The 12,349-nt window shown below is 37.5% G+C and overlaps 1 protein-coding gene across 1 annotated transcript in view; it reads right to left on the bottom strand.

Moving 5' to 3' along the window:
* Positions 1-701: 701 nt before the first annotated feature.
* Positions 702-12,349, bottom strand: part of tbc1d12a (TBC1 domain family, member 12a) — a 30,890-nt gene continuing 19,242 nt past the window's right edge. Inside the window, exons 3-13 of the mRNA XM_059360002.1 lie at positions 9,402-9,541; positions 8,341-8,423; positions 7,298-7,415; positions 7,109-7,215; positions 6,189-6,272; positions 6,010-6,104; positions 4,925-4,996; positions 3,726-3,854; positions 3,500-3,609; positions 2,880-3,138; positions 702-1,580 (exon numbers count right to left, since the gene is read on the bottom strand). Coding sequence (XP_059215985.1) covers positions 1,512-1,580; positions 2,880-3,138; positions 3,500-3,609; positions 3,726-3,854; positions 4,925-4,996; positions 6,010-6,104; positions 6,189-6,272; positions 7,109-7,215; positions 7,298-7,415; positions 8,341-8,423; positions 9,402-9,541 — 1,266 coding nt within the window. The 3' untranslated portion in view covers positions 702-1,511. The remainder of the gene's footprint in view (positions 1,581-2,879; positions 3,139-3,499; positions 3,610-3,725; positions 3,855-4,924; positions 4,997-6,009; positions 6,105-6,188; positions 6,273-7,108; positions 7,216-7,297; positions 7,416-8,340; positions 8,424-9,401; positions 9,542-12,349) is intronic.

Genomic DNA, 12,349 nt, shown 5'->3' with positions numbered 1-12,349 from the left:
ATGATAATGATATTTTCCTGTTATAACGTGATATATAGCGTTAGCCAGCTAGCGTTAGCCCACTAGCACATATATAAAATAAATGAATGAAACACGTTTTAGTTGGTCTCTCTCAACAAGACCCAGTTGGTCTTGTTCGCCTGCTAACGATACCACGCTATGATTGGCCGCTAGCGTTAGCATGCTAATGTTACATACGTCGACCAAATCAATGTCAATATGTAAATGAGAATCGTCACCTGACCCCCTCGACCCCGGCGTGGATTCTGTTGTTTCTTTTCCCTACAAACTTATTTTATACAAAGATAACACGCTATCGATCGCCTGCTAACATTAACACGCTATCCAGCTAATTATGGCATGATGTGATCGGCCACTAACATTAGCATGATATGATCGGCGGCTAACGTTAGCATGCTATGATTGGCCGTTAACGTTATCATGCTATCGATTGCCGGCTAACATAAGTACACTATGATCAGCCACTAACATTTGCAAGCTATCGATCGCCGGCTAACGTTAGGGTTCGAAGTATTCAAAGTATTATTACGACAACAAACTTAAGTCTGTTTGGGTCCTTTTTTTCTGCAAAATGTTTTTCACAAGTTATAATGTGAAATGATCATTATGTTGAAATAACATGTGTGTCCAGACGTGTGCATCACTTTTAAGTGTCCTCTGGAAACACTCTGTTGTGTTGTGGTCCTTGTTTTCTAAATGCTGCTCTTGTGTTGTCAGATTGTTGAAGATGTTTTCTCAGTTTGTTGTGTTTTGTGTTTTCTTCAGTTGCAGCACTGTGAGCTCTCAGGGCCACCATATTATTTAGTCTAAAACCTATAAAAATGTGTGTTACTGAACACTTAGAATGATATTTACCTCCTTAAACAGTTTGATTTAGATATTGAGGATATTTTAAAGTATTTAACACGTGTAGAAAAGCCTCCTGGAGCCTCGAGAGGACCATGGAATAATAATAATAATAATTCATTTTCCTGTAAAAACGTTAAAATAAAACACTGAATATTTAGTTTGCTTGCACTTGATGAGATGTGATTCCTTAATAATTACTAGAAAATGTTCCCAATGTGTCGCCTGCAGAGCTTAAAGTGTCTCATGATATTATATTAGCTTCAGCCATGCTTCTGCAGATTCCCCTCGTTGTTTTCAAAGCTAAAAAAAATGCAGCAAATTAATAATAGTGTAAGATCAAAACCTACAGGACCTACAGTTAGAATTAAAGGTCGTTCTTAAAAATCATTAGCACCGAAAACAGAGATTTGGAGTCTTTAGAATTACTCAGGGCCGATGCTGTTAGTGGTGTTTATAGAGCAGGAATAACAGGAGATTCTCCCACTCAGGGGTTAATTCCCAGCTTCAGTGAGCTGGTGGAGTAGTGACACGAACCAAAACGATGATTCCTTCTGCAGAGGATCAGTCCGACGTCCAGAGAGTTCGTCTTCCGGCTCCAAAGTCGTTTAGTTTGGAGGTGTTAGCGTCAGGGTGAGCTAGTGTTAGCTTCTCAGAGCCGGGCTGCTGTTTTTATCCTCTTTGATTCCATCCTTCATCAACGCAGAAAACACCTGAAAACACAGAAAAATAATCATTAATTTCACATGTTTTACCCCAGGCGGCAACCTCCAGGGCTGCAGAAGCATTTGGGTCCATTCATTTCAATACAAAATGAGAAAACTTGAAAAGTTGAAGCCACTAAAAAAAAATCAAAATGAGAGGAAAAAAAAAGTCACATAAAAAGTAAAAATGAGAATAAATAATTAAAATGAGAAGAAAAAAGTCAAAATCACAAAAAAAAAGTGAAAATGAGAAGTAAAAAGTCGAAGTCACGACAAAAAGTCAAAATAATAACAAAAAAGTCAAATATGAGAAAAATATTTTGAGTCACGAAAAATAGTAAATATGAAAAAAAGTCAAAATGAGAAACGTCAAAATTTGAAAAAAGGTCAATATGAAAGAAAAATTGAAGTCACGAAAAAAAAAAAAGTCAAAATAACGAGAAAAAACTTGTCAGTGTGTGTTGGGGGGGCTTTGGTAGCTAAGCAACCAGGGCCAGGTGGCGTCCACCAATCAGAGCAGAGCAATCAACTGAAATCAGCTGCTCCTGTGAAGCCACTGACAGAAATCGAAAAAGAAAAGTCATAGCACACTTGTCATGGCCGAGCCGGTCGATTTGATACCTTTTTAACTCTGGGAGGAGTAGTCGACGGGAAAAAACACAGAAGAAACGGAAAAATGAAATCTAGGATTAAGCCAGATGGAGAGGAGATAGTGTGCTTTTTTTTTCAAGCACACTCAATAAAATGAAGCCCGGCGGTTCTGTACCTGAGCTCAGCGACTGTCTCGGTTCTGTACCTGAGCCCAGCGACTGTCTCGGTTCTGTACCTGAGCCCAACGGCTGTCTCGGTTCTGTACCTGAGCCCAGCGGCTGTCTCGGTTCTGTACCTGAGCCCAGCGACTGTCTCAGTTCTGTACCTGAGCCCAACGGCTGTCTCGGTTCTGTACCTGAGCCCAGCGGCTGTCTCGGTTCTGTACCTGAGCCCAGCGACCGTCTCAGTTCTGTACCTGAGCCCAACGGCTGTCTCGGTTCTGTACCTGAGCCCAGCGGCTGTCTCGGTTCTGTACCTGAGCCCAGCGACTGTCTCGGTTCTGTACCTGAGCTCAGCGACTGTCTCGGTTCTGTACGTGAGCCCAGGGACTGTCTCAGTTCTGTACCTGAGCCCAGCGACTGTCTCGGTTCTGTACCTGAGCCCAGCGACTGTCTCGGTTCTATACCTGAGCCCAGGGACTGTCTCGGTTCTGTACCTGAGCCCAGGGACTGTCTCGGTTCTGTACTTGAGCCCATCGGTGGTGGTTCGGTTCTGTACCTGAGCCCAGCGGCGGTTCCTGCTGATCATGTGCGTGTTGGCCATGGCGGTGAAGAGCGTGTGGGCCTGCAGGTCCTCGGGGAGCCGGGTCAGGAACTGGGCGATGTGGATGAAGTCCATCTGCAGCAGGACGTCCTCGAACAGACGCAGGATGCCGAGTCCGGTCCGGAACAAACTCTCCTCGCCGTCCCGGCAGAAGACGTCCCAAACCCGACACGCCACGTCCAGAGGGAGGGACTTACTGTAGAGGGTGAAGATCCTGGACGAGACACACACAGACAGTTACTTTTCAAAATAAAAGCCTCTCATTCGAGCTAAGTAACCTAAAAAAAAAATCAAGTTTGGCATTGAAAACAATGCTAATTTCAATAAAAAACACATCATGAAATAGTTTTTTCAATCCAAATGCATTTTTTTCCTATTGAATATATTTAAAATACATATTATATTCTGATATGTTTCAAAACTGTTTGCAAAAAAACATCACTGAAAAGATACTGAAATACTGACATGAAAAAATACATGATTGTCCATGAAAAACAAAAAATGAAATGGTTCTACTGCCTGTGTTTTATTTTGAAAGTGTTATAACAGGGCCGCTTCCTCTTGGTGGTACTCACCAGTCGATCAGGTAGAGGTCAGGGGTCAGGTTGTTGATCTGGAAGTGACTGAAGAGACGAGGAAGATTCTCCTCAAAGAAAACCTCGAAGGCTGCAAAATACTTCAACATCTGACACACAGAGAGGACGATGTCATCAGTAAACAAACAGGTAACAGGTATTATGTCTGTGTGTGTGTGTGTGTGTGTGTGTGTGTGTGTGTGTGTGTGTGTGTGTGTGTGTGTACCAGCTCGTGGTCGACCCTGAAGAACGCCATCTGACACGGTTTGTTGAGCAGGTTGGCGAAGGTGATGAAGGCCTCGGCCTCCTCCAGGTTCAGGATCAGGACCGCCGCGATGAACGACATGCCCTGAACCTACAACAATATGTATTTTCAACCAATTTACATCATAATCTTGATCAATTTTAACTATTTTACTAGGCAAGGTTCCTGCATGAATGTTAGTGTTTAATCATTTAACATCTGAGATTTTATTCCATCTTTGTTAAATGAAAAAATAATAAATGTGTGTAAATAGTTCCATTGTGAGAGCCCTAAACATCAGACACCAAATGTCACAAAGTGAATGACAAACACTAACCCTCAGGGCAGGTTTTACGTGCTTTTCATTCTTCATGTGTTTTGTCTGTATTCATGCATTCATCATAAATTTTGTCCAGATTGTGTATTTTTATTGTCTCTTGTTATTTCCAGCTCAGCTCCTGCAGTAATGCTGAAATACACTGAGGACAAACAATAGTTACTCTACAGGTTGAGACACTGAAATACATCAAAATGCTGTTTATCATCTCACTTAAATTAAAGCATAAAACATTTTATTAAATCTGGTCTTTGGCCTTGGAATTGATCATTTTTACTACTTTCCACCAGATTGACTCATTCTGACCATATTCAGCATAGAGAGAAAAAACTGTGATTTATACACACAAGCATGAACTGATCAGATAAATCTAGACATGGATCTATAAACATGGCAGAAACATGGCATATAAAGGGTTAAAATATTCAGAAATCAATGAGTGTTTGATATCAATAATAAGGTCAGATGTAGGCGAAAAATCAGTACAATGAAAGTAGAATATGATAATGTATTTTTTTTTTTATAGCTTGCTTTTTAAGAGCTCATTTTAATTCCCTAAGCAGTAAGTGTGAGTATTTGACTCTGCACAAAAAATAGTAATGCAACATCAGCAAAATCAGTTCCAGGCTGCAATAATTCAACTTTTTTCTTTGTAGAGAAAGAAGAATATCATAATTTTTACATTTTTTATAGCCTGCTTTTGTGCAAGTGTGCATGAAAATTGAACCGGCCCTGAGAGTTAATAAATCATTTCAAACCTGCAGGATAAAAGCTAAAACACTTCTGTCTGTAAACAAATTATTATTAACTATTATTATTGTTTAGAGGGAGGAATAAAACTGACGTATCCGATGTCTGGTCTGTAGCAGGTGTAGGCTCCCAGGACGCTGTGGAGGAGGTCGTGGTAGGGACCGCCCTGCAGGACCAGACAGAAAAGAGAAAATATTCATTAAAAAGAGAGAAAAACTGAGCAAAGAGACAAAACTTAACATGAAAACAGGAGAAAACCTTCAGGAAAAATACTGGAGATTTACCACTAATGCAAAGAAATATCAAAATAAAAATAATTCTAATTCCTTTGTCTTATTTTTTACTATAACTTTTTTCCGTGCCAATAAAACTATTTTCTACTGAAAAATAAAACTGAAGCATCAAAATATATTTTTGCACTCTTGAGCTGTCAGTAAAAAAATATTTAAAAAACGTCATTAAAAATACTGACTTGGAGAAAAGACACATTATACCTCAAAATAATTATTTCTATGTCTATAATCTAAAAAGGATCATTTTCAAGCATCCAAACACCAAATTAAGAATTCAAAAGTCATGCCGTGACTTAAATACAATTAAAACTACAAAATAAAGTATGTTTAATGAATTTGATAGTGAACTAAAATCAGCTGGAACCAAAAATGCAGTAAAAAATTAAAAAATATTTGTCAGCACTATAAGTTTTAAACACATGATGTTGCATAAAACGTTCCAGAGCAAACTGGTTCTTAATAAAAAGTAAAAATGAGAAAAAAGTAAAAATGAGGGGAAAAAAGTCGAAATGAGAAAAAAAAGTCGAAATGAGAAAAAAAGTCAAAATGAGAAAAAAAGTTGAAGTAAAAAAAAAAGTAAAAATTAGGGGAAAAAAGTAAAAATTAGAAAAAAAAAGTTGAAATAAGAAAGAAAGTCAAAATGAGAAAAAAAAGTAACAATGACAAAAAAAGTCAAAATGAGAAAAAAGTAGAAATGAGAAAAGTAGAAAGAAAAAGAAGTCACGAAAAAAAGTCAAAATTAGAAAAAAAAGTCGAAATGAGAAAAAAAAAGTAAAAATGAGAAAAATAGTCAAAATGAGAAAAAGTTTTCAACACATGATGTTGTATAAAATGTTTCAGAACAAAGCGGTTCTGATAAAAGAGAAGAAGAAGAAGGTTTAAATACCTTCTGGAAGATGAAGAGCGAGGGGAAGGTTCTGGAGATGTCCAGCTTGATGAGATCCAGACTGGATTCTCTGTCGGCCAGAGAGGCTCCTCCGTCTGACCAGAGAAAAGATTCAGGGTTTTATTGTTGTGATCAGACGGTTGATAATGTTTTTATTTTGTCTCATGTTTGTGTCGTACCGCTCTCGTTGTCGTTGACTGAACTCGTCTCGCTGTAGCTCCTCCACTTCTCTTTGGCTCTGGACAGGAAGATCTCATACAGCTCTGCACAAACAGAACCATAAAATCACTCACAAACAGACTATAAAAGGCACTTTAATATATTGAAACGTCAATTTCTGAAGATTTTTAGATATTTAAGGCCAGGCACTATCTGCAAAAACACGTTTTTTTCATGCACTGGACATTTTTTAGCTGTTTTATGTCTTCCATAATGAATCTTAATTCAGACCAGAGGAAATAAAAGCATCCATAACACAAATCTAGGTCTTTATTAGCTGCTACCTCTACTCTTTGTTTGTTTGTTTGTTTGTGGGTCTGTTTTCACCCCACAAGGCTGAAATCTGGATGCATGAGCATTACGTTGTTGCAGCTTTTGCATATTTGCGTCATCATCCACTGTGTGTGTGTTTAAAAAAAAAGAAGTCACGAAAAGTCAAAATGAGAAAAAAAAAGTTGAAATTAGGAAAAAAGTCAAAATGAGAAAAAAAAGTCAAAATCACGAAAAAAGTAAAAATTAGGAAAAAAAAGTTCAAGTCATAAAAAAGTAAAAATTTGAAAAAAAAAGTAAAAATTTGAAAAAAAAATCCAAATGAGGAAAAAAAAGTAAAAATTTGAAAAAGTAAAACTGAAAAAAAGTCGAAATGAGAAAAAATAGTCATAATGACATAAAAAATTTAAAGAAAGTCAAACATTTATTTTTTCAACAAATTTTCCTCTCCCTCTGCACTCTAGCGATGATGTCATCACTCTAGCCTCTCCATAGGGGAACATTGGGGGGATTTTCTGGCGTGTTTTTGCCGAATAATTTGAAAACCGTTTGCTGAAACCTCTTAGAAAAGTCACAGTTGTCATGGCAACCGGTCTGAGCGCGTTGGTACCTGGAGTGATGTTGAGCTCGTTGCCGATGGCGAGGCTCCAGACCCTCCCTCTGACGCTGGGGGGGAGACCCTGCCACCACAGGTCCCTGACCCGCCTCGTCCCCTTCCTACACACAACCAGCACAGTCAACAACAACAACAACAACAACAACAACAACAACAGAGAGGGAGGGAGCTGTGTGGACGTACATGGTGTCCCAGTGCGGCAGGATCTCGGTGTTCCACACCACCATGGCGTTGGAGATGCTGTCCTCCTGACGGTGGCGCTCCTTCATCTGACGCTTCTTCCTCTGAGCCTCCTTCATCTCTGACACACACACACACAGAGTGAGACAGACAGACAGAGAGTGAGACAGACAGACAGAGAGTGAGACAGAGAGAGAGTGAGACACGGAGACAGAGAGTGAGACAGAGAGAGAATGAGACAGAGAGAGAGTGACACGGAGAGTGAGACAGAGAGAGAGTGAGACAGAGAGAGAGTGAGACAGAGAGAGAGTGAGACAGAGAGTGAGACAGACAGAGAGTGAGACAGAGAGAGAGTGAGACACGGAGACAGAGAGTGAGACAGAGAGAGAATGAGACAGAGAGAGAGTGACACGGAGAGTGAGACAGAGAGAGAGTGAGACAGAGAGAGAGTGAGACAGAGAGAGAGTGAGACAGAGAGTGAGACAGAGAGAGAGTGAGACAGAGAGAGAGTGAGACAGAGAGTGAGACAGAGAGAGAGTGAGACAGGGAGACAGAGAGTGAGACAGAGAGAGAGTGAGACAGGGAGACAGAGAGTGAGACAGAGAGAGAGTGAGACAGAGAGAGAGTGAGACAGAGAGTGAGACAGAGAGAGAGTGAGACAGAGAGAGAGTGAGATAGAGAGAGAGTGAGACAGAGAGAGAGACAGACAGAGAGTGAGACAGAGAGAGAGTGAGACAGAGAGAGAGACAGACAGAGAGTGAGACAGAGAGAGAGTGAGACAGAGAGTGAGACAGAGAGAGAGTGAGACAGAGAGTGAGTGAGACAGGCAGACAGACAGGGAGACAGAGAGTGAGACAGCACCAGGCTCTTGTTTACATGTTGTCTTCCTGCTGCAGCTTTGTGTATGAGTCAGATCAGAACAACAAAGGCTCCACATCACACAGGAAGTGGACAATCGTTCTCTTTACAGATCTTTTTTTTATTTTTTGTTTTATCCAGTGAGGTAAAGGTGTAATTGTAGACGCTGGTTATTATTATCTGAGTACCTCTCCTCTTGGCTCCTGCCACCATCTCCTCATATTCCATTTTGTGCCTCTGAGTTTCCTCCAGAGATTTAGCAGGAAGGTTCCTGGAAGGACAGAGAGTGAGACAGTCAGACAGACAGACAGACAGTCAGAGAGACAGACAGACAGACAGACAGACAGTCAGACAGACAGACAGTCAGACAGACAGACACATTAATGGCCCTTTCATATCCACTTCAAAGAGTTTCCTAAAGGGACGGTTTGGTTGTATTAAGGAACTCTGACTCAGAAGTTACACAATGTAGCAACATTGTGTTTGTGTCAGCAGCTTTTTCTGTTCTGTTGAACTCATTTAGGCCTCAAACGGCTGTAAAAACTGCCTGTAAACCTCTGGTTGGTGATTTTAAAATCAGCCCCTAAAACCTGAAGTTTCTCTGTAAATCCAACAGAAGTGTCAACTCTTCTACTAAATAATAGATTTTTCGGCCTCTGTAGCAGATAGAAATGAAACTCACAAAGTATCTGAGAGCTTATAGCTGTTATATCTGAGCTCCCTCCACTATAGTCGTCTTCACCATGATTTATAAGTTCTGGAAAAGTCCCATGATGCATTGGGACACTCCCACATGGATTCTCATTTTGGGTCTTTTTTGGTGATTTTTTAGTAATTTTGTGTCTTTTTTTGGTCATTTTGTATTTTTTTGGTCATTTTGTCTTTTTTTGGTCATTTTGTCTTTTTTGTCATTTTGTGTCTTTTTTTTAGTCATTTTGTCTTTTTTGTCATTTTGTGTCTTTTTTTGTCTTTTTTTTAGTCATTTTGTCTTTTTTTGTCATTTTGTGTCTTTTTTTTCGTCATTTTGTCTTTTTTCATCATTTTGTGTCTTTTTTAGTCATTTTGTGTCTTTTTTTAGTCATTTTGTGTCTTTTTTCGGTCATTTTGTGTCTTTTTTCAGTCATTTTGTGTCTTTTTTAGTCATTTTGTGTCTTTTTTCAGTCATTTTGTGTCTTTTTTTGTAATTTTGTGTCTGTTTGAAGTAATTTAGTTTTTTTTCCTGTCATTTTGAGAGTCTGGAGCTACTTACGAGGGCCGGTCCTCCAGGATGAGCGCTGTGGTGGAAAGAGGCTCAAACTCCAGGTTCTTCCTCCGTCCTCCAGCCGGAGGGAGCTGAGGACACGAGTCCGTCTCCGTCTCCGGGTCCTGGTCCTGGTCCTCCTGGGGACTCTGAACAGAGACACAGAACCTGTTAGAGAGCTGAAACCTGAGTCTCTCTTAGCTACGTTATGCTCCACAAGATCCTCTAACAGCTGCTTTAATGTGTGCTCATGAGAAACTGTTGCACGTTGTCCTCTTCATGTCAGTGACAATGCAGAAAAGGTTTCATCCAGCCAAGAAAAGCCTCATTATTGCTAGCAAATGCACAAAAATTCCACTAGAAAAGCTAAAAAAAAGATTGAGAATGAAGTTTCAGTGTTGACTTTTGAGCCAAAATGGACAAGAAGCCATTAAAGAGCTGAGAATCTATTATATTAAACATGAAAACTGGTGAAACTCCTTCTGCAGAGGAAGATTTTATCACATGCTGTTTAAAGGTTTGGTTCTGGCTGCAATAATTCAACTTTTTTTTTTTTTTAAATGCATGTATTATAGTGAAAATAATTCATATTTCTTGTTTTTTTTCATCTAAAAACATGGTGTTATGACAAAAACCTGCCATTTAAAGGGTTAAAAATCAATCAGTGTTTGATATCAGTTATGAGGTCAGATGGAGGTGAAAAAAACTGAAAAGTAGAATATAATAATGTATAATATTTTGTACAGCTTGCTTTTAAAGAGGGCTAATCAGAACAAGCGTGCATACAATTTGAAAACCCTTAAAATATTCTGTTAATAAGGTTTTCCTAGAAAATATGTTTTGTCTCAAAAATGTTTTTAATGTGGGCTGTAAACACAAACAAAAGAGACCGCAATCTGCAAACAGGCCCACACACACACACACACACACACACACACACCACACACACACACACACACACACACACACACACACACACACACACACACACACACAGAGTCTCTGTTCATCAGCTTTGGCACAAAGAGGAAGACGTTGGAGGAAAAGCTCTGCACAAATAAATCTGTGTGCACAAACACATGCAGCATTAAAGCTCCCATTGATTTTCATCAAAAATTGTCAAATTTTCAAATGTCTAAAAATGCTTCAAATGGGTTAATTATGGTCTGTTGATACAACAAAATGTAGTTTGTCCAGAAATAGAGAAAAAACACTATATTATGGGATCAAAAAACTGAAAAAAAAGTCTATCGTACTATTACTATAAACTATAGCATGTCCATTTTTAAAAAATGTAAAATTTTAAAATGGCTAAAATGCTTCAAATGGCCCCATTATACTCCATTGATACATGTGGTAGTATAGTTTATCCATAAATAGCCAAAAAAACCCACCATATTATGGGATGTCCAAAAATGACCCAATCAAAAAAAAGTCAAACTATAGCATGTCGATTTTTGTCAAAAATGCTCAAATTTCGAAATGCCTAAAAATGCAACAAAAAAATACTTTATTGTTGTCTGTTAATACATATATGTTGAGCTGTAGAGCATAATATGGCCAAAAATGAGAGAAAAATACCATATTATGGGATACTATCATGTCAAAGAATTTTTTTTTTAAAAAGGTCAAATTTTAAAAACACCATATTATGGGATGTCGAAAATTTGGAAAAAAAATAATATGTCAATTCTTGTAAAAAAAAAAAAAAAAAAAGGTCAATTTTTTTTAAATGCTAAAAATTAGTCAATTTTAGTCTGCTGATACATATTAGAACATAATATGACCAGAAATGACAGAAAAACTCCATATTATGGGATACTATCATGTCAATTTTTGTCAAAAATGGTCAAATTTTAAAAACACCATATTATGGGATGTTGAAAAATGACCCCCTCATAAAAAGTCACACTATAGCATGTTGCTTTTTGTCAAAAATGCTCAAATTTCAAAATGCCTAAAAATGCAACAAAAAAATACTTTATTGTTGTCTGTTAATACATATATGTTGAGCTGTAGAGCATAATATGGCCAAAAATTAGAGAAAAATACCATATTATGGGATACTATCATGTCAAAAAAATTTTTTTTAAAAAGGTCAAATTTTAAAAACACCATATTATGGGATGTCGAAAATTTGGGAAAAAAATGTCAATTTTTGTAAAAAAAAAAAAAAAAAAAGGTCAAATTTTTTAATGCTTAAAATGAGTCAATTTTAGTCTGCTGATACATATTAGAACATAATATGACCAGAAATGACAGAAAAACACCATATTATGGGATACTATCTTGTCAAAAAAAATTTTTTTTAAAAAGGTCAAATTTTAAAAACACCATATTATGGGATGCCGAAAATTTGGGGGAAAAATGTCAATTTTTGTAAAAAAAAAAAATAAAAAAAAGCTCAAATTTTTTTAGGCTAAAAATTAGTCAATTTTAGTCTGCTGATACATATTAGAACATAATGTGACCAGAAATGACAGAAAAACTCCATATTATGTGATACTATCATGTCAAAAAAAATTTTTTTAAAAAGGTCAAATTTTAAAAACACCATATTATGGGATGTCGAAAATTTGGGGAAAAAAATCATATGTCAATTAAAAAAAAAAAAAAAAAAAAGGTCAAATTTTTTAATGCTAAAAATTAGTCAATTTTAGTCTGCTGATACATATTAGAACATAATATGACCAGAAATGACAGAAAAACACCATATTATGGAATACTATCATGTCAATTTTTGTCAAAAATGGGCAAATTTTAAAAACACCGTATTATGGGATGTCGATAATTTGAAAAAAAAATTGTGTCAATTTTTGTAAAAAAAAAAAAAAAAAAAAGGTCAATTTTTTTTAAATGCTAAAAATTAGTCAATTTTAGTCTGCTGATACATATTAGAACATAATATGACCAGAAATAACAGAAAAACACCATATTATGGGGTACTATCATGTCAA

The sequence above is a fragment of the Centropristis striata genome, chromosome 20 (genome assembly GCF_030273125.1).
Source record: "Centropristis striata isolate RG_2023a ecotype Rhode Island chromosome 20, C.striata_1.0, whole genome shotgun sequence".
In the NCBI taxonomy this organism is placed as follows: Eukaryota; Metazoa; Chordata; class Actinopteri; order Perciformes; family Serranidae; genus Centropristis; species Centropristis striata.
This window is presented reverse-complemented; position numbering and strand designations above follow the sequence as displayed.